The 21,667-nt window shown below is 41.5% G+C and overlaps 1 protein-coding gene across 5 annotated transcripts in view; it reads left to right on the top strand.

The window, feature by feature from the left end:
• LOC144593407 (serine/threonine-protein kinase ICK-like) overlaps positions 1-18,473 on the top strand; it is a 42,265-nt gene extending 23,792 nt beyond the window's left edge. For 4 of the 5 annotated variants that reach the window (XM_078398912.1, XM_078398911.1, XM_078398910.1 and 1 more), the window contains exons 5-14: positions 2,325-2,404; positions 3,459-3,591; positions 5,826-5,997; positions 6,576-6,743; positions 8,701-9,003; positions 10,989-11,176; positions 11,261-11,403; positions 12,149-12,286; positions 14,614-14,727; positions 16,627-18,473. In XM_078398912.1, the coding sequence (XP_078255038.1) occupies positions 2,325-2,404; positions 3,459-3,591; positions 5,826-5,997; positions 6,576-6,743; positions 8,701-9,003; positions 10,989-11,176; positions 11,261-11,403; positions 12,149-12,286; positions 14,614-14,727; positions 16,627-16,769 (1,582 nt within the window). In that variant the 3' untranslated portion in view covers positions 16,770-18,473. The remainder of the gene's footprint in view (positions 1-2,324; positions 2,405-3,458; positions 3,592-5,825; positions 5,998-6,575; positions 6,744-8,700; positions 9,004-10,988; positions 11,177-11,260; positions 11,404-12,148; positions 12,287-14,613; positions 14,728-16,626) is intronic. The other variant, XM_078398914.1, reaches the window with a different exon arrangement.
• Positions 18,474-21,667: the final 3,194 nt, after the last annotated feature.

The raw sequence follows: 21,667 nt of genomic DNA, 5'->3' as shown, positions 1-21,667 counted from the left end.
GGAGCTTCCTCGCAGCTGCAGGATTGCTTCGAAAGGACCAACTGGGATATTTTTGAGGATCAGGACTTGGAGGAGTATACATCAACTGTACTCTGCTACATCCAAAACTGTGTTGACAATGTCACCGTCGACAAACGTATCCGGTTGTATCCCAATCAGAAGCCCTGGATGACAAAGGATGTCAGGTCACTCCTCAAGGACCGTAACACCGCCTTCAGGTCTAGTGATAGAGCTCTATACAGTGCTGCTAGAACCAACCTGAAGAGAGGCATCAAAAATGCCAAAGCGTCCTACAAGAGGAAAATTGAGGACCACTTTGCCAACAATGACCCACGGCGGGTATGGCAAGGCATCCAGCACATCACCAACTACAAGACCAGCAACTGCCGACAGCGACGCCTCGCTGGCAGAGGAACTTAACTGTTTCTTTGCTCGTTTCGAGGTGAAAGCTGCAGTGGCAGACTTAACACCCTCTCCAGCACCTGACAGCAACACCTTCACTGTGCAGGAGTATGATGTTAAGCGCGTGCTCAGAGCAGTGAATCCCAGGAAAGCTGCAGGCCCCGATGGTGTGACGGGCAGAGTGCTGAGGGAATGTGCAGACCAATTATCTGAGGTCTTCACAAAAATCTTCAACCTGTCCCTTTTAAAATCCACCATCCCTCCCTGCCTGAAGTCCGCCACAATCATCCCACTGCCGAAAAAGTCTGTCATCAGCGGCCTTAACGACTACCATCCGGTAGCACTCACACCGGTCATCACAAAGTGCTTCGAGAGACTGGTCCTGCAGCACATGAAGCCAGCCTCCCACCCACCTTCGACCCATACCAGTTTGCCTACAGAGCAAATAGGTCTACAGGGGATGCCATCGACACTGCTCTTCACACTGCACTGACCCACCTTGAACACCAGGGGAGCTATGTGAGGATGCTCTTCCTCGACTTCAGCTCTGCCTTTAACACGGTCATCCCGAGCAGACTGGTCACCAAACTTTCTGACCTTGGATTTTCCCAAACCATCTGCCAATGGATCAAGGACTTCCTGACCAACCGCCCCCAGACCGTCAAAATAGGCCCTCACCTCTCCTCCACCATTACACTGAGCACCGGCTCACCACAGGGCTGTGTGTTGAGCCCCATCCTTTACTCCCTCTACACTCACGACTGCGCCCCCACCCATCCCACCAGCACCATCATCAAGTTCGCGGATGACACGACTGGTTGGACTCATCTCAGGAGGAGATGAGACAGCCTACAGGGATGAAATCCAAAGGCTGGCAGCATGGTGTTCAGTGAACAATCTTGTCCTGAACTCCTCCAAAACAAAGGAACTTATAATAGACTTCAGGAAAACCAGTGCAGAATACGACCCACTCTACATCAATGGGGTCTGTGTGGAAAGGGTACCCGCTTTCAGGTTCCTGGGTACGCACATCGCAGAGGATCTTACCTGGTGTACCAACACCATCACCACAGTGAAGAAGGCACAGCAGAGACTCCACTTCCTGAGGATCCTCAGGAAGACCAACCTGCAGGAGAAGCTCATGATGTCCTTCTATCGCTGCTCCATCGAGAGTGTGCTGGCATACTGTATAACCACATGGTATGCCAGCTGCTCAGAAAAGGACAGGAAGGCCCTTCAGAGGGTCATCACGACGGCCCAGAAGATCATCGGCTGCTCACTGCCCTCCCTGGAGCACCTGTTCAGCCTACGCTGCCTCAGTAGAGCAGGCAAAATAATAAAAGATCCATCCCACCCCGGCCACCTTCTGTTTGTTCATCTGCCCTCTGGTCGACGTTTCAGGTCGATCAAATCCCGAACAAACAGACTTAAGAACAGTTTTTACCCCAGGGCCATACGAGAACTGAACACTACCTTCTGCACTAGGCAACACTGTTAAAACTTTTGTACTTAATATAATTGTATTTATTTGTTTTTGCATTTATTGCATATATGTTTTTACGCACCCAGGATTGGCTATTTTTAAATTTCGTTGTACTCGTTGCAATGACAATAAATGAATATTATTATTATTATTATTATTATTATTTCTATACAATTAGCTCAGGTTCTTAAGCGTGTGATTTAAAAGTGCATCATTTAGTGCTCGTCTGTAATTTTTTTTTCCTGGATCTTGTTGCTGTCTTGAATTCTTCAACAGTTTAGTTTTGCCATTAACAAACCTGTGCCTTGTCAAGGTTATTTGGATAACACAATTGTTCAATATTAGTAGGCATGGTTAATGTTTATAGGACAACACTTAAGTGCAACAGAATAATATCATCTTTTATTTGTTGAAGCTTACACTAGATTCTTAATTTCAGAAACCGCCTGTTTCCCGAATCATCCATAAGAAACATCATGTATCAGATACTTCAAGGTTTGGCTTTTATCCACAAACACGGTAGGTATTCAAAATTACCTGAGGAAAATAATGATCAAGAAATGTAAGAATACTTTTCAAACTTCGACCCATACCAGTTTGCCTACAGAGCAAATAGGTCTACAGGGGATGCCATCGACACTGCTCTTCACACTGCACTGACCCACCTTGAACACCAGGGGAGCTATGTGAGGATGCTCTTCCTCGACTTCAGCTCTGCCTTTAACACGGTCATCCCGAGCAGACTGGTCACCAAACTTTCTGACCTTGGATTTTCCCAAACCATCTGAAAACTAAAATGAATATTTTAATGAGTAAAAAAAAATGGGACCATTTTGTCCTTTGCTGAAATCCAATTTGTGTGATCTGGTTGTCAGTATGGCGAAGCGGAAAGAGCTTGCATATTGATTTTTGTTATTTGGTTATGTGTTTGATTTTTGGATCTGTTTATTAATATAATTCCTTCAATCCACACTTGGAGGTTTCAATATAAGTTGTTATTTATGCAGAAACAAGGTATTGCAGATTTTTAAAAAAAAGTACAGTGTTGGAGTAACTCAGCAGATCAGGCAACATCCCAGAGAGCATGGGTAGGTGACCCTTCGGGTTGGGACTCTTTTTAAGTCTGACCTATCCATGTTCTCCGGGGATGCTGCCTACACTTATTGGAGGGTTTGTTCCCACTCACAGGGAAGTATGTTTAAATTTACAAAATATTGCCCTTGTATTTGTAGCTTCATGTTTGTCGTTCAAAAATATTAAATAGAAATTTATACAAAACACAGAATAAATTTTTATGTGGTTAATTTAGATTTAGATTCATTTAATCTAATATGGTTAATTAAATTTGAATAACTTGCCGAAATTAAAATTCTATTCACTTTTTGTCTTGCTGAAAACGATTATCAGATCATGCATCATGTTCCCATGCGCTGTTGAATGTTAAGCAGATAGTTGCAACTGTATGAAAAGTAGAGTGATTGTGACATTGATTATTATGATAAAGGAAGAAGCTGTATTGTTGCAGGATATTATTTTATTTATTGCTTTTTTGATTTGCACATTTCTCATCCAGGATTCTTTCATCGTGACATGAAACCAGAGAACCTCCTTTGTATGGGGCCCGAACTTATAAAAATAGCTGATTTTGGCCTGGCTCGTGAAATTCGATCTCGCCCCCCATACACTGATTATGTATCTACAAGATGGTAAGAATGATTTGTTATTTGCTCAGTTAATACAAGAACGCCTTTCGTTTCAGCTTGTTGTTTACAGCATGAGGGTGGCTTTAAATAGCCCGATAGCACGCCAAAGACGGCTGTGAATTATGCACCATGTGGACAATAAATATTAGAATTTTACATCTGGACGTGACATCCTGTCATCTGGCACACTACTTGTAATTGTACTATTTTTAAACTGAGGGAGTTAGTGTCTGACATGTGAGTTGATTCTTGCCGGAACGAGTAAAAGCTTAATTCTCAGGGTTGCATTTACTTCATCTATTTGATTTATTCGAAAATATTGTATCATATTAAAACGTAAAAGCTTATAAAAACGCTAAACATGAAAACTTGTACAGTCAAAAATGGAGGGGAATAGTCTAACAAATACTGGAATATTGCTTTTGGAAACCTAGTTTATGAAAAGTAGATAGAATAATTCTAATCACACTTTGATACCTCCCCTTCCCAGCTCCCTGGCCTATTACTCCCTGTGAACAGATCATATTGTTCTGAAGATATTATTTTGGGGTCACAAGGAACTGCAGATGCTTGAATCTTGAGCAAAACACAAATGCTGGAACTCGGCAGGTCAAGCAGCATCTGTGGAGGGAATGGATAGGTGACAGTTCGGGTCAAACTCTCCTTCAGACTCCTTTGTTATATTCTCTCATCATTTGTTTTACTTTACTTCTCCAGAGTCTGAAGAAGGGTCCCGACCCAAAACATCACCTATCCATTCCTTCCATTGATGCTGCCAGACCTTGTTGAGTTATTCCAGCACTTTCCATTTTGTATTTTAGCGGGTTCAAGGAGCATAAGAAAATAAATAGGAGCAAGCCATTTTGTCTCTTAAGTCACCTCTATCTTTCAATAAATCATAGTTGTTCTGATTTTTGACCGTTGCTACTCCCTAACCCTCAACTCTTGGGTGTCACATTAGCACAGCGGTAGATTTCCAGCCCTACTGCGCCAGAGACCTGGTGTGATCTTGACTACGGGTGCTGTCTGTATGGAATTTGTACGTTCTCCTCATGACCTCCATGGGTTTTCTCCTGAATCTCTGGTCTCCCCCACTGCAAAGACGTACAGGATTGTAGGTTAATTGGTTTTGGTAAAAATTGTAAAATTGTCCCTAGTGTGTGTAGGTTAGCTCTATGTATGGGGTTGGCTGCTCGGCGCTGACTCGGTGGGCCGAAGGGCCTGTTTTGCGCTGTATCTCTAAACTAATGCCTCTACATCAGACCAGAAATCTCTCTGTCCTCCATAAATTTAATAATTTGGCCTCCACAGCCAATAATGAAAAGATTCATGGCCCTTGTGGAAAAGAAATACCACCTTGTTTTCCCTTTAAGGTTGAAGATCCTCGCGGGTAAATCCAAGTTAGAAGGATTAACTATTTTCCCCCAAAAATCCATAATTTAAAGAACTCAGTGGGTTAGGCAGCATCTCTGGAGAATGTGGATAGGTTATGTTTTGGGTCAGTCTGAAGAAGGGTGGCATGGTGGCAAAGCAGTAGAGTTGCTGCCTTAAGTGCCAGAGACCCTGTTTCGATCCTGACCACGGGTTCTGTCTGTGGGGAGTTTGTACGTTCTCCCTGTGACCTGCCTGGGTTTTCTCTGGGATCTCCGGTTTCCTCCCACATTCCAAAGACATTTAGGGTTGTAAGTTAATTGGCTTGGTAAAATTGTAAATTGTCCCTGGTCCGAAGGATTGTATTGTAAATTGTCCCAAGGATGGTGTTAGTGTGGGAATCACTGGTCGGTGCGATCTTGGTGGGCCAAAGGGCCTGTTTCCATGCTGTATTTCTAAACTAAACTAAAAGGATCCCAACCCGAAATCTCACCTATCCCAAGTTCTCCAGAGGTGCTGCCTGGCCTGCTGAGCTGCTGCAGCACTTTGTGTTCTTTTCTTCACACGTTGTGTTGCCTGATATGTAAATAAACAGATCATGAATAATTATCAGTCTGAAGAAGGGTCTCGACCCGAAACGTCACCCATTCCTTCTCTCCAGAGATGCTGCCTGTCCCGCTGAGTTACACCAGCATTTTGTGTCTAACCTCATGGATAATTAACTTGGTTAACCAGTAGATGGAGCTCCTCCACTGCATTCGGGACGAAGCCAGACAGTTAGTTAGTTTGGCTTTCTTTTAAGAAGCAACTTTTGTTATTTATTCCAATATATTTCATCTTTCACAAAGCTCTACTGTTTGTTACAGGTATAGAGCCCCTGAAGTTCTCCTTCGATCAACAATTTATAGTTCTCCTATTGACATGTGGGCTGTTGGTTGTATAATGTCAGAGCTCTACACATTAAGACCCCTTTTCCCTGGGTCAAGCGAAATAGATGAGATTTTCAAAATTTGCCAAGTTTTAGGAACACCCAAAAAGGTATGGAAAATCAAAATGATGGGAGGTATTTATTTTTGCGAGACTAACGGTGCATTGATACACAGCATTGCTATTGATATGGAGATAAAGATATAAGAATATCATTGGATTTCCGAAGCCTCAATTAATTGGGAGTTTGGGTAACAAGGGAAGAGTTGTAACTTTGTACAGTGGCATAATTTATATGTAAAAGCCCCTTAAAGTTCTGTAAATAAGATGTGCATCTTTTTGACCCTTTGTAAAGTAGCATATTTTTTAATTAAAAGGGCAAGTACAGTGGCACAGTGAAAGAGTTGCTGTCTCAGTGTCAGAGACTCTGGTTCAATCCTGACTACGGGTGCTGTTCTTGCAGAGTTTGTACATTCTCCCTGGGTCTATTTGCGTTTTCTCCGGGTATTCCGGTCTCCTCCCATGTTCCACTGACGTGCGGGTTTGTAGGTTAATTGACTTCAGTAAATTGTCTCTAGTGTGTTGAATAATGTTAGTACACAGGGTGGTCGCTGTTCGGTGTGGACTCGATGGGTTGAAGGGCCTGTTTCTGTATGTCTAAAGTCTAAACTTTATACTTGACATTTTAGAACAATTGGTCCGAAGGCTATCAGCTTGCAGCAGCCATGAACTTCCGCTGGCCACAGTGTGTACCAAATAACCTCAAGACTCTGATTCCCAATGCAAGTGGTGAAGCTATTCAACTCATGAGAGACATGCTGCAGTGGGATCCCAAGAAACGTCCAACCCCAATCCAAGTACGTTTTATAACTAACTAGAATGGATTGTACCGTTTGTTGCTATAAAAGTGGCAGAATACACAATTAAGTGGAATTAGAGCCACCTACAATGGTCAGCTTATGATCTTTGAAAGGGTTATCTAATTTATTTAATCTGCAATTTAAGAGGGAGAAGGTCATGTCGGTATTGCAGCTGGGCAAAGCGGACTACAGAGGCACGAGGGAGGCCAAATGGTCACATTCTACTCCTTTTCCTTATGACCTAATCTAGTTTAATAAAATTAGAAATTTTTGTTATGCTTCTTGGGTATGAATGTCATACGTGAGTGGGAGAGTCTCGGACCAGAGGGGTTTGATAGGCAGATGGTTGGACAAAGGCCGGAGATGAAAAGACAAAAGGTGTAAGATAAGGGTAGAAGGGGTGCGAATTATGAAACCGGAGCAAGGAATATAGATGGTAGGGGTGTAATGGGTAGAAGTCCAGATGGGGCCAAGAGAAGGGGGAGGGGAAAAGGAAAGAAGGAAGGATTATTTGCAGGTCAGTTACCTATAATTGGGGAATTCGATGTTCATACCATGAGATTGTAAGCCAACCTCCTCGTTAATCCTCTGTACTCTTTCATAGATACATAGAGAAAAAGTGCAGCAGTAGGCCATTTGGCCCTTTGAGCTAGAACCGCCATTCATTGTGATCATGGCTGGTCATCCACAATCAGTACCCAGTTCCTGCCCATACCCCTTAATTCCGCTAACCATAAAAGCTCCATCTAAAGCTCTTTTGAATGCATCCAGTAAATTGGCCTCCACTGCCTTCTGTGGCAGAGAATTCCACAAATTCACAACTCTGTGTGAAAAGGTTTTTCCTCATCTCAGTTCTAAATGGCCTACCCCTTATTCTTAAACTGTGGCCCCTGGTTCTGGACTCCCCCAACATCGGGAACATGTTTCTGCATCTAGCGTGTCCAATCCCTTAATAATTTTATATGTTTCTATAAGATTCCCTCTTATAAGGGGAGGGAATACAGGAGTTACTTGAGATTGGAGAAATCAGTATTAATACCGCTTATTATTTCCGTCACCTACAACGGGACCCCACCACTGGCCATATCTTCCCATCCCCTCCCCTCTCTGCGTTCCGCAGAGACTGTTCCCTCCGTAACTCCCTGGTCCACTCGTCCCTTCCTACCCAAACCACCCCAACCCCGGGCACTTTCCCCTGCAACCGCATGAGATGCAACACCTGTCCCTTTACCTCCCCCCTCAACTCCATCCAAGGACCCAAACAGTCTTTCCAGGTGAGACAAAGGTTCACCTGCACCTCCTCCAACCTCATCTATTGCATCCGCTGCTCTAGATGTCAACTTATTTACATCGGCGAAACCAAGCGCAGACTCGGCGATCGCTTCGCTGAACACCTGCGCTCGGTCCGCATTAACCAAACTGATCTCCCGGTGGCCGAGCACTTCAACTCCCCCTCCCATTCCCAGTCTGACCTTTCTGTCATGGGCCTCCTCCAGTGCCATAGTGAGGCCCACCGGAAATTGGAGGAACAGCACCTCATATTTCGCCTGGGCAGTTTGCAGCCCAGTGGTATGAACATCGACTTCTCCAACTTTAGATAGTTCCTCTGTCCCTCCCTTCCCCTCCTCCTTCCCAGATCTCCCTCTATCTTCCTGTCTCCACCTATATCCTTCTTTTGTCCCGCCCCCCTGACATCAGTCTGAAGAATGGTCTCGACCCGAAACGTCACCCATTCCTTCTCCCGAGATGCTACCTGACCTGCTGAGTTACTCCAGCATTTTGTGAATAAATCGATTTGTACTGGCATCTGCAGTTATTTTCTTAATACCGCTGGGTTGTAAGGTGCCCAAGCAAAATATGTGGTTTCACCAGAGGTGCTGTCTGACCCGCTGAGTTACTCAAGCATTTTGTGTCTATCTCCATATCAGAATGACCTGTTTCTCATTTTGTATAGGCACTACGATATCCTTATTTTCATGTTGGTCAAGCTTTGGGAACTCCTCAGCAAGTGCAAGAGCAAGGAAACCAGCAAAGAGAAATGCAGTGTAAACATCCAGTTAATCAGTTAAAGCCTGTACCTCCACCTCAACCCCAATCCACGCTTGAGCCTCATCTATCCTCAAGGCCACTACAACAAATTACACCCTCTCAGAATCAAACCGATTCGGCAACAGGCTCACATGAAAGAGGAAGCAGCAGTGAACAAGAAAAACAACATCAAAATATCCTGCCTTCAATAAATGTCAAAGTGTGTAAAGTAAGAGTTCTTGCATTTAATATTGAGTATTGACAGTGACAGTTTTGGTTAGTGTCATACATTTATCTGTGTTGCTACAAGGTGCTAAATGTAGAGTTGGGTTGAATTTGTCTTAACATCGTGGCTGTGTCAATGCATAAAGTTTAATATATTTTGCAGTATTCTCATTAAGTAGCACTCTCTGAGTCATGGGATTGTGAAATTGCCCCTTGCCTTATTATTGCCTTTTAGTTTGATATATTCTGTGATGGGCCTTTATAAAATAAATGCTCATGATATATCATGGATGGTTAATAAGGAATTGGCTGGGTGAACTTTGAGCACATTTTCTAGTTTAATTTGTAATTAAATTTTTTAGTTTAATTTGTAATTAAACTAGAAATTAAACAAATGTAATTACAAATGAATAGAATCAATAATGTTTACCTTTTTGTTTGGGGCACAATTTTCTGGAAACGGTTTAACATTTCAAATAGCTCTGATTGCTGCTTGTGTTGCAGAACTAGGATGCTGGATTTGCGTTGTCCAGTTTATAACTTCCTTTTAACAACTGAACAATATTTTGACCTATTGCTCTGCTGTTAAGTCCAGGGTTATTTGCCAAGTTGTTGAACGGTGAAGGGGCTAGATACACTTCTTATCTGTAGAAACGAGGAACTGCAGATGCTGGTTTACAAACAAGGACACCGTGCTGGAGTAACTTAGTGGGTCAGGCACCATCTCTGGACAACATGGATAGATGATGTTTCGGGTTGGAATCCTCCTTTAGATACTGAAGAAGGCTTTCAACCTGAAATGTCATCTTTCTATGTTCTCCAGAAATGCTGCCTGAACCACTGATTTATTCCAACATTTTGTGTTTACACTTCATGGTTGCTTTTTGCACCATCTGGTATATATAGTGTGACTCTCTTCATGTGAGTGGTGCTTCTGACCTTCATTTTCAATGTTTATGGTTTTTATTTTTTCCAACATTTTCATTAAATTATTGGAATTTATGTGCTTTTAAATTTACAAGTTCATAATTTTAATTTAAAACTTGCATTGAATATTCCCAAATGCTTCTGGTCACAGACATTAAGCAGGCGTGGTGTCAGGAGATTATGTTCTCCCTGTGTGTAGGGTTTTAATTCTCGCCACCCTTGACCTACACATCACTTATTGGACCATACCGTACCATTTTATTGTAGCAAATTCAACATTCAATTTATGCATGGCAGGTCACACTTTATAGTAATCATATGCAGATTTAATAAATCCGATTTAGAAATTTTGAATATAGATGAAGTTGGATCTACAGTTGTTGAAACATAGTCCAGTTAATACTAATATCTGCTTGGACCATGTGATTTTTATAGTTAATATAATACTAGAATGTTTGGCTATAGTTCCAGGCGTAATGGCTTTATTTTGTGTACATCTTCATCAATGCAACATTCAATCAGAACTGCAATGTAACTTTGGCCTAGATTTTTGTACTTTTGTCTCCTGGATGGTGCCAAGGTCCAAAACCATCAGCCGTTGTACAACCTGTCTAGTTTAGTTTAGTTTGGAGATACAGCGTGGAAACAGGCTCTTAGACCCACCAAGTCCGCGCCGACCAGCGATCCCCGCACACGAACACCGTCTTACACACACTGGGGACAATTTACAATTTTACCAAGCCAATTAGTCTACAAACTGTACGTCTTTGGAGTGTGGGTGGAAACCGGAGCACCTGGAGAAAACCCACGCATGTCACTGGGAGAACATGCAAACTCTGTACAGACAGCACCTGTAGTCGGGATCGAACCCGGGTCTCTGGCGTTGTAAGATAGCAACTTACTGCTGCGCCACTGTGCCATCAGTTACATATTGTGGTAGTATTTACTTAAAAGAATACCAATGAAACACTCCAAATATTCAGTTGTGCTTTTGAATTTGTTTCAATGCTCTTTTAATGCATCTTGACGTGTTAATGTTATATTTTGTGTTTGTAATCATAGAAAGCAATCAAGATGGAGGATAATATTTGTAATAGCATCAAGCCAAAAGGCAGTGCTCGACGATGGAGCCATACTATTTTGAAAGACTTTAACAACTGGAATGATTCTGGAGATTTGACATTTGGTCCTTCAACTAAAAATGCAAATTTAAATGATAAAAAAAGACAAAGTCAAGAATCACAGTTTAAGTAAGTAGACTGCCATTCTGTGCCATTCAGTGCATTTTTTCTCTTTGAAGTTATAAATTATTTGATGAGCCTTATTCTTTGCAGAATGGAAAGTCTTTTAGACTTGACTTCTTCAAATAGTAAATCGAGCAGTAAAAATAAGCCAACAGATAATATGACTACAGATACTACGTCCAGAGCTTCTTCAGCCAAATATCACTACCTGAAACAATCAAGATATCTGCCAGGTTTGTAATAAATGAAATCTATTTAAAAAAAATTACATTAGGGGGAAATGGTTAATTAACTAGAGAGCGTATATAATGTATCTTTGAAATTGAACTAATTTGCTTAGATTTAATGAACAGCTGTTACTTTAGTTATATGAGCTAAAAGAGAAAGTATATTTGTCTTTCTTGTGCTATCTCCAGTTGCTCTGGTTAAATTTAATATAACTACCCTAATCAAAATGTAACTACCCTTAAATACGTGCCCTACATTGTTTAAGCTTAAGGCCCAAGCTTGATATTATCTTGTCATTTTTTTCTTTTTAATCTCCTATTAAGCTGTTCCACGTCACAAGTCTTAGTTACTAATGTTAAGAAAAGATTAGATTGTCATGTTTGATACACATGAATTAGAAAAAAATCCAGACTTGTTACTGGGGGTTGGAATTAATTGAGAAGATAATTCACTATAACGATGTTAAGCATCATCCAATGCACACAGCATGAACAGCTTTTTTAATGTACCATACAGAGAGGTTAATAGTTTTTTGGTTTCAGGGATGTGTAGAGAGTAGATGAAATGGTTATTGACTATAATCTGTTATGTGACAGATGGACTGTGTATGCATTGAGCGCTGTAATTATTGCATATCCTCTATATATATAGTTCATTAACAGAGATCAAGATGCATGTTTTTTCAGGGTCATTAAAGCAAATATTGAAACTGACAGGTAATTGAAAGTAGATTACTTTTTCATTTTGCAGGAATTAATGCCAAGAAAACCCCATTAGCCAATCTAGGAAAAGATTTCAATGTTCACAATCTCTGGGCCAACTCTAACCTTTCCAGTAAACCGTTGGGAGTAGTTGGAGGAGCTCTCCCCCTCAACTGTACCAATGCGGGTGAGATGACACATGTCTTATTGTCTTCTTGTTTCGTAGGTATCTTTATTTCTGTTTCCCGATTTTACTTCTGCTGAGGCTCTTCAATCTTCGCAAGACTGTAGGAGATAGGATCAGAATTGGGCCATTTGGCCCATCAAATCTGCTCTGCCATTCGATTATGGCTGATTTATTATTCCCACTCAACCTTATTCTCCTGCCTACTCTCTGTAACCTTTGACACCCTTAGTTCTCAGGAGCATGCATTGGAATGAGATTGTCTCCCATGTTTTATTATCCAAATAACAATACCATCTATGGAAACCATGAATGTATAAACTGTCAAGAGTATTGTGAGCAGTTTTGGGCCCCATATCTGAGGAAGAATGTGCTGGCATTGCACAGGGTCCAGAGGAGGTTTATGAGAACGATCCCAGGAGTGATTGGGTTAACATATGATAAGCATTTGAAAGGCAGGGCCTGTACTTGCTGGAGTTTAGAAGGATGATGGGGGACATCATTGAAACTTACCAAATAGTGAAAGGCCTGGATAGAGTGGATGGTGAGAGGATGTTTCCACTAGTGGGAGAGTCAAGGACCAGTGGCCATAACCTCAGGCTAAAAGGACATACCTTTGCGAAGGAGATGAGAAAGAATTCCTTTAGTCACAGGATAGTGAATCTGGAATTCATTGACACAGGCGGCTGTGGAGTTCAAGTCAATGGATATTTTTAAGGCGCAGTTTGACAGATTCTTGAGTAAGGGTGTCGGGGGTTATGGGGAGGAGAATGGAGTTGAGAGGAAAAGATGGATCAGCCACGATTGAATAGTGGAGTAGACGATGGGCTGAATGGCCTTATTCTGTTCCTAGAACTTATGAACATCACAAGGGACTCGAGTGTTAGTAATTCATGTAACAAAGTGTCCAAATGATTATAAGCAAATATACTAAATCATCTGTGTCGTGTACTTTCTGGTTCTTTGGATTGGTAAAGACCCCAAGAAAATGAGCAGGCCAAATTCAGCGGTGTCCTACTATGATGCAAGTCAGTCGTACAGCATGGAAACAGGCCCCATGGCCAAAACCTGCCCACACTGACCAACATGTCCCATCTACACTAGACCCACCTTCCTGTATATGGCCCATATCCCTCTAAACCTGTCCTATCCATCTACCTGTTTAATTGTTTCTTAAACGTTGTGATAGTCCCTGCCTTAACAACCTCCTCTGGCAGCTCCTTCCATGCACCCACCACCCTTTGTGCGAACAAAATTCTGCAGTCATTCTTGGAAATGAATGTATGCTGAGTGTTTGGGGCAGTGGGAAATGGTCTTGAGAGTTTCCAGAGACTTCCTGAGAGAGAGGATGAAGCTTGACATATCAAAAATGTGCAGGGGACTTGTTGATAACTTGGGAGTCCATGGAATTAAAATAGCCCTTGTTTGTCAATGAGCCAATTGGGCATTTATAACAGCAGTGGATGAACATGTTTACGACTTGGTCTTATTGGAGTCTATTTTGTATTTGTTTCTCTTTTTATCCTTACGAAGATAACTACACATAAAGGTATTCTTATAAACTTGGCAAATACTGCACTACTTGGCAAAGTAATATACAGTGAGGGAAGTTGCTGGCTTTAGTATGGTGAAATGGACAAGCATAATAGTGCAAATAAGTGTGATATACCTCTAAACCTGTCCTATCCATGTACCTGATGTATTTTGATGCGACTAAAATGGAAAAGCACTACATCACAAAAGAGAGATGACCTTGGTGTCCATGTACATAAATCTTCATCTGAAGCTATTCCTGCTGAGCGCAGGGCAAGATGATAAAGTGTGCTTTTCTTTTTTTTTTAAACATAGATTACATATTTTTAACTGAAGGGAAAGGACATAAAATAAAAGTCATGCTGGGTCTTTGTAAATTTCTAGTTTGGCTTCAGCTTTTGTCAGGGAAGAGATAAAGCCCACAAAAGAGAACTTGCCTGAAAATGGGGGACTTCAATTAGGAGGAGAGGTTGGGAAGAATATGGATTGACCCGCTGAGTTACTCCAGCACTTAGTCCATGCAAGAATATGGATTGTTCTACTTGGAACGGAATAGGGTAAATGGTGAACCAAGAGGATTTTAAGATGGTGGTTTTGATAAAATTAAGCCTCCTTGGAGAAAAAAACGTTTTACTGCTGATAACCAGATTGCGCAGCTTTTAAAATTACAACGTGGGGAAATTAGAGCAATTTTTGTTTCTCGCTGAGTTGTCTGTAAAGGTCATGGCATTTGTAATTTTGTAAGGGAATTTAATTTTTATTTTTTGATGAGCAGCACCGCTTATTTTCTTTTTCAGTTTATGCCACTGGCACTGATGCCCCTGGAGGATACTCATCGACATTTCGTAAGAAAGAAGTTGGATCTGCTGGCCAAAGAGTGCAGCTGGCACCAGTTGTGGAAACAGATTCCAGTAAATATCAAAGACATGCTAAATTAGAACATGTATTCTTTCGGTTAATCGTGGGATATTTGTAATCCATTTTCCTTTCCCTTGTTTCTTTTAAGAAGTGATATCATAGATGTGAACACTTCCCAGTAGTTCATATGACTGTTCACATTCCTTTAAACACTTTTTAGACATGAGAGATACAGCGTGGAGACAGGCCCTTCGGCACAACGAGTCCGTGCTGACCAGCGATCACCACTATCCTACACACTAGGGACAATTTACTTTTTTTTTACCAAAGCCAATTAACCTACAAATCGGAACCTTTGGAGTGTGGGAGAAAACCTACACCTGTAGGCAGCAACTCTACCGCTGCACTGCTGTGCTCTCCAGCTTGACTCTAATACATCAGGATCAAACCCAATTCCTCTTTTTTAAAGAAACAATAAAAGGCAAGTTCTAGTGATACTTAAAATAGACACCAAGTGCTGAAGTAACTCGGCAAGTCAAGCAGTATCTCTAGAGATAAAGGAAGGGTGGTGACGTTTTGGGTCGAACCCTTCTTCAGACTGAATGTAGAGGGTGGGGGGACTGGATGCAGGAAAAGGCCAGAACAAATCAGGGCCGGCAACAGATGGTCAAGATACTTATCAGGTCGGATGCCACTTTTAGAAGGATTGACATTTCAGATCAGTGACTCTTTATCCAAACTCATAGTAAAAATAAACGCTTTAAGTGGCGAGGAGGAGAGAGGTTGGGAGAACAAGGAAATGACTACCATAGGATAGAGGTGAAGGTTGTACAAGTGATGCAGTGCTGTTGGACCCAGAGTCATACAGTGGAAACGGGCCATTCAGCCCAACTTCCCACACTGACCATGCCTCATCTAACACTAGTCCCGCCTGCCTGCGTTTGGCCGATGTACAGTACCTGTAAACCTGTCCTATCCATGTACCTGTCTAAATATTTCTTAAATATTGTGATAGTACCTGCCTTAACAACTTCCTCGGGCAGCTTGTTCCATACACCCACCACCCTTTGTGTGAAAAACCTACTCGTCAGGTTCCTGTTAAATCATACCCCACTTACCTTAAACCTACATCCCCTGGTTCTCGATTCTCCTATTCTGGGTAAGAGACTCTGCGTCTACCTGATCTATTCCTCTCATGATTTTGTATACTGTTTAATAATAGATGAATGATGGCTATTAGAAAATAAGTCAAATCAAGTTTGTTATATACAACAGTCTTGGTGTTGAACCCCAAGTTGCAGTAGAATTATTCAAGCTTTGCAAGAGTATGGAAGCCTCTGTTGTTGGGATGTTTTCTTGTACTTTCCCCTCGTTCAAATGTTTTACCAACTCAGGGGCATTGCAGTTGTTTACACTTTGACTGGCAGGGAGTAGTGTTTTGCCACAAAAGGCTGTGGAGGCTAAGTCAATGGATATTTTTAAGGCAGAGATAGGTTGCTTCTTGTCAGGGATTATGGGGAGAAGCCAGGAGAATGGGGTGAGGAGGGAGCGATAGATCAGCCATGATTGAATGGCAGAGTATACTTGATGGGCCGAATGGCCTAATTCTGCTCCTATCATTTATGTCCTTAATAACCTAACTTGCAATAGAGAGATTTGTTTCATGTCCAAAATCTTAACGAGGGATATGACTCTATTGCTTAATTTCCTTAACAACATAGCAATGAAATATTAATTTCCAACAAATGTAAAGTGTTGTTTGAGCTAACTCTGACCCTACCAATAAGTTATAATTTTTTTGTTATTGCATAAATTTACTTTGAGAATTTTGGGCACTTAAAGTGACATTGCAGCAAAGGCAATTGATTTGCTTAAAAGGTGATGACTGGTACAAGGGGCATCTTTTGTAAGAAGGTTAACACCAAAGTAACAACAACCCATTCTTTTTGCAGATTATGCAGCTTGGAAATCTAGCCGATCACAGTTGGGATGTCAGCCATATAATTCTTCAAGCAAAACCATCAGTGGGATAATGCCACATCCACATCCAATTCACGGGCGCATTGACTGGTCTTCCAAATATGGAGGACATTGATAAAAAAAATAGATATATATAACAGACATATGCAAGTCAGTGATATTAGTTTTTACATAATATCTACTGAACATCAATTTTCTCAGTGAAAGAAATTGCCACATTTAAGGATGAATTTCAAACAATTATATTTGGGGATAGTTTGGTTTGTTTCCATTGTAGTTTGTTTTCCCCCACACCTAGAAAAATATTTTTGCAAGAGCTTTTTTTTGGAATATTTGCAGGTTAATAATTTAATGCTTTTTACTCTTTTCTACTTCTGTATATATTGTGTAATGTGTATATATAACAAGTTTCAGGGTTTGTTTATTAAAGTGTATTAAGTATTTTGTTAAAGGACAGGGTAATAGACACATGCAGGTATCTTTGCATATAAAAGTAGTATTTATAGGATACTCTTGACAACTCTAATAAGGAGGTGCACAAAAAGTGTGAGTCATTGAAATTTGCCTGTGGCAATTAAGGAGGCATTTTTAAGGGAAATTTTATTCTAAAGTTTGAAAAATCTTTTGAGTAGCAAACTTATTGAATAGGCTTCATTTTTAAAACATGGGGATTAAAAATATTTGCATTATTTTCCGTCTTTTAGCACACATCATTCTCTATCTTGGGAATATACAGTTCTGCCCTGGATGCCTCCTGATGTTAATGGCTAAAATAAATTGCACTGTGGTCTGCATATTTTCCTTTTTTTACCAGGGAGGATCCATTCCTTGAGCAACTAACTCTGCCACTTGGAAAATTCTAACCACAAACCTTTTCTATCCTGCCATTAAATGACACCAGCTCATTTGCACTCGTGCCCTCTGCCTTTGCTCTTCTCTGCCCCTTCTTCCCATGCCTGGCCCTTTCCTCAATTTTCAGTTGGCATTGGAAGTAACTTGTCAAGAATGGTTTTCATTAAAGTATTGGTTTTATGTCCTTGCAGCAGTAACGTTGCGCTGAGCACTTGGTCTACATTTCTATAGTTTATGCATCTGAAGAATCAAGCCACAGAAACTGCATCAATGCTCTTGTATTTGCTGTAAGGCATGAAATTTAGGAATTGGCTGCTCTTAAATTATCTAGTGCATTTTATTGCCATTTTCTTAAAACCTTCCAGAATGCGTTCTTGGTTGACTGACATCTCTGACTATCTTCACAACGGTATTGCTGCAAACCACATAATCATTTTTTATTCTCTCCCTATGTAATGTCCATCTCATGTCTGTCCATTGCTCAATTTATTGATCATTCCATAGTTCTGAAAAATATTCAGATATAAAGATGTGTCACTGTTCTTCCTCAACAATAAGCATTGAATGGTCTCCACATTATATACATGGAATGTTTTGAGACATTTTTTGCAGCTTTATGCCAGTAACTTCACTAAACCTTTCTGTGGTGTTTTGGGGTGGGATTGCACATTTTCGTTTGTCATTTTCATTCTACTACTTGGATGATAAAACAGCAAGATATTCTTATATTTGCACTGGTCTGTTCATACCCATTATAACTTGTAGCATCTCGTTAGCTATGCCTTAGTAATCAAATCAAAATGCATTGTAGCAATGCAGGAAATTGCATATATGTTAAATGAGCTTAGTATTCTCCATTTTATAGAGTTGTGGTTTAAGATTACTGATAAAAAAAATCTATAAATATACAATGCCGTTAATTTGAAAGATTCACTGTTGCAACTAATGTTTTTTTAGATCATCCCGAATGACACCATTAAAATTATTTGTTTAAAATATTATTCTTAATTCATAAGACCTCAGAATTAGCAGTGCATTAATGTCAAACGCTGGACGTTCATTCTTTGTATTCACCACTGCTGGTTAAGTTTCAGATAATGATGGGTGAACTCGGTATGAAAGTGGAAAACTCTGAATAGTCTACTGACACCTTGGTTCAATGGTGCTTTTATTGTCACATGTGCAAAGTGCAAACACACAGTGAAATTCTTTTCTTACAAACAATCCAGTAGAATATTGGCATACCTAAACACATCCACGATTAGCAAATTGTATGGAAATATTCTACTGATCATGCTGGAATGGGCGCAGAGCAGAGAAGATTCAAGCTGGAAAGAATGCCAAGAAGATTTACGAGGAGGTTGCCTGGTCTCGAGGGCCTTGACCAGGTCTTGAGCAGGCTAGGACTCTATTCCTTGGAGCGCAGGAGGATGAGGGGTGATCTCACAGCAGTGTACAAAATTGTGAGAGGAATAAATCTGGCAGACGTACAGTCTAAACCCCAGAGTAGGGGAATTGAGAACCAGAAGACATGTGTTTAATTTGGGGGGGTGGAAAGATTTAGTGGGAATGATTAAATTCGTAAGTGCCGGACCTTTGCAATGCAGTTTTCATCTATGGTGTGATCAATTTTCTGTGCATCCGTTTAGGTGAAATACCCTGGCAATAAGCGGGCATCTTGTTGATTAGTTAATAATCACGTTCACAAGTTAAAGGAGTAGAATTAGGCCATTTAGCCCATCATGTTCACTCCGTCATTCAATCATGGCTGATCTCTGCCTCTTAATCCCATTTTCCTGCATTCTCCCCATAACCCTCGAATTTGCCTATCTCTGCCTTAAAAATATCCACTGATTTGGCCTCCACGGCCCTTTGTGGTAAATAGTTCCACAGATTAACTACCCTCTGACTAAAGAAATTCCTCCTCACCTTTCTAAAAGAGCGCCCTTTAATTCTATGACTGGTCCAAGACTCTCCCACCAGTGGAAACATCCTTTCTTATTCTCCAAGTTTCAATGAGGTAAAGTCTATAATTTCCTCCTTGAAAATTGACATGGTAGGTTGAAGCCACTCCAGAGAACCTTGTATGGTTCTTATGACTCTTCATTGCAGTGTTGGGGTAAAGTTGCATTACAATGCTGCCTGGAGCCAAAGCCGAGGCTCACCTTTGGATGCAAGCTGGTCAAATAGATAAGCAGAGGCAATTGGAATCCACGGTTGGCTCAGTGGCATGACATAAGTGGGGTGCAGTGGTAGAGTTACTGCCTTCGACCACCGGAGGTCCAGGTTGGTACCGACTAGGGTGCTGTCTGTATGAAGTTTGTACGCTCTCCCTGTGGGTTTTCTCCCAGGCTCCAAAGACGCACAGGTTTGTAGGTTAATTGGCTTCAATAAATTGTAGATTGTCCCATGTGTAGGATAGTGCAACTGTGTATGGGGCGATTGCTGGTGTCTGTTTCCACACTGTCTCTAAAGTAATGGTTGGCTGGATGCTTACTCCCTTGGTTTTAGGCAGTAAATGATTTGAGGGCATGATAAAAGATGTTTGTGGATGATACAAAAATCAAAAGTGGTTGACAGGTGGAAAGCTTCAGATCCATCTTCCTATAAGGAAGGTTACGCAGGTTCAGTAGTAAAGTGGCATATAATGCATTTGGGGGAAAAGTAGAGCCAGATAAGAGAAAGCATGCCTGGGTTCGATTCTGACCACAGGTGCTGTCTATACGGAGTTTGCATGTTCTCCCTGTCACCGTGTGGATTTTCTCCAGGCTGCTACAGTTTCCTCCCACACTCCAAAGATGTACAGGTTTGTAGGTTAATTGGCTATTGTAAATTGCCCCTAGTGTGTAGGATAGTGCCAGTGTACTGGGTGATCGCTGGTCGGCACGGACATGGTGGGTAGAAGAGAATGTTTCCACGCTGTATCTCTGAAGTAGGTACTCTAAACATGTCAGGGATATTGGAGGAAACCAGAGCACCCAAAGGAAACCCAAGCAGTCACAGGGACAACCTGTAAACTGCATAAACCGTACCAGAGGTCTGGGTTGAACCCTGAATCCTGGTGTCACGAGGCAGCCTCTCTACCCATATTCAATCTTGCTGAAAGTTTGATTCCTTTTCTCATTCTGTTCTTTAGTAGGACAGATTTCCTAGTCCTAACTAGAATCAGGTTTAACTTCATTTAATGGCTTTGGTGGGATGAATTGTATTCAAATGGCTGCTAATACACCTGTGCACTATATTAAAACTCAGATCTTATTCTAGTCACCTTAATGGTGGGGATGGGTCGTGCAGGAGCAACCATCCTCTTTCCTGTTGATCAAAGCATTGAAAGATTGGAATGCATCATAGAAAGCATTTTATCGGGATTCATCACAGCATGGTTTGTGAAAAGTTCCATCCAAGATCACAAGGAATTGCAGAAAATTGGGGATGCAGCCCGTACTATCACACAGACCAACCTTACTTCCATTGACTCCATTCACACGGCTGCCTCGGCAAGGCCACCAGCATAATCAAGCACCAGGCTCTTCCTGACTGACCCCTCCTTCTTCTCCCCTCTCCAACCAGGCAAGAGGTACAGAAAGGAGAAAACGCATATTTGGGGACACTTTCTTCCCAGCTGTTATCAGACAACTGAACCATCCCATCAACAATTTGAGAGCAGTCCTGAACAATAAATCAGCAGCATGATGTGGCACAGGAGACGCAACGGTAGAGTTGTTGCCTCACAGCGCCAAAGACCTGGGTTTGATTCTGACCGTGCGGGTTGTCTGTACGGAGTTTGCGCGTTCTCCGGGATCTCTGGTTTCCTTCCACACCAAAGATGTGCAGGTTTGGAGGCTAGTTGGCTTGGTAAAATTGTAATTTGGCCCTTGTGTGTGTAGGTTAGTGTTAGTTTACGGGATTCGCTGGTAGGTGTGGACTCGGGCTGAAGGGTGTGTTTCCATACTAAACTGAACTAAACTCAGCTGCAGATGAAACCAATTTGTCCATCAAGTTGTCTAAAACGGCCCTAAGCAAACAAAAAACTCCGTTCTTAAACATCCCGCAGCATAGTGCAATTATCTTTGGCAACCCTGATTACCTTCCGGACCTCTTGTTACTGAATTCTGATTGCATATCTCTTTCAGTGGATGAGAAGCAGTGAACGATTTGCTT

This window comes from Rhinoraja longicauda, chromosome 5 (genome assembly GCF_053455715.1).
Source record: "Rhinoraja longicauda isolate Sanriku21f chromosome 5, sRhiLon1.1, whole genome shotgun sequence".
NCBI classification, from domain to species: Eukaryota; Metazoa; Chordata; class Chondrichthyes; order Rajiformes; family Arhynchobatidae; genus Rhinoraja; species Rhinoraja longicauda.
The sequence above is the reverse complement of the archived record's forward strand: the minus strand, read 5'-3'. Positions and strand labels throughout refer to the sequence as shown.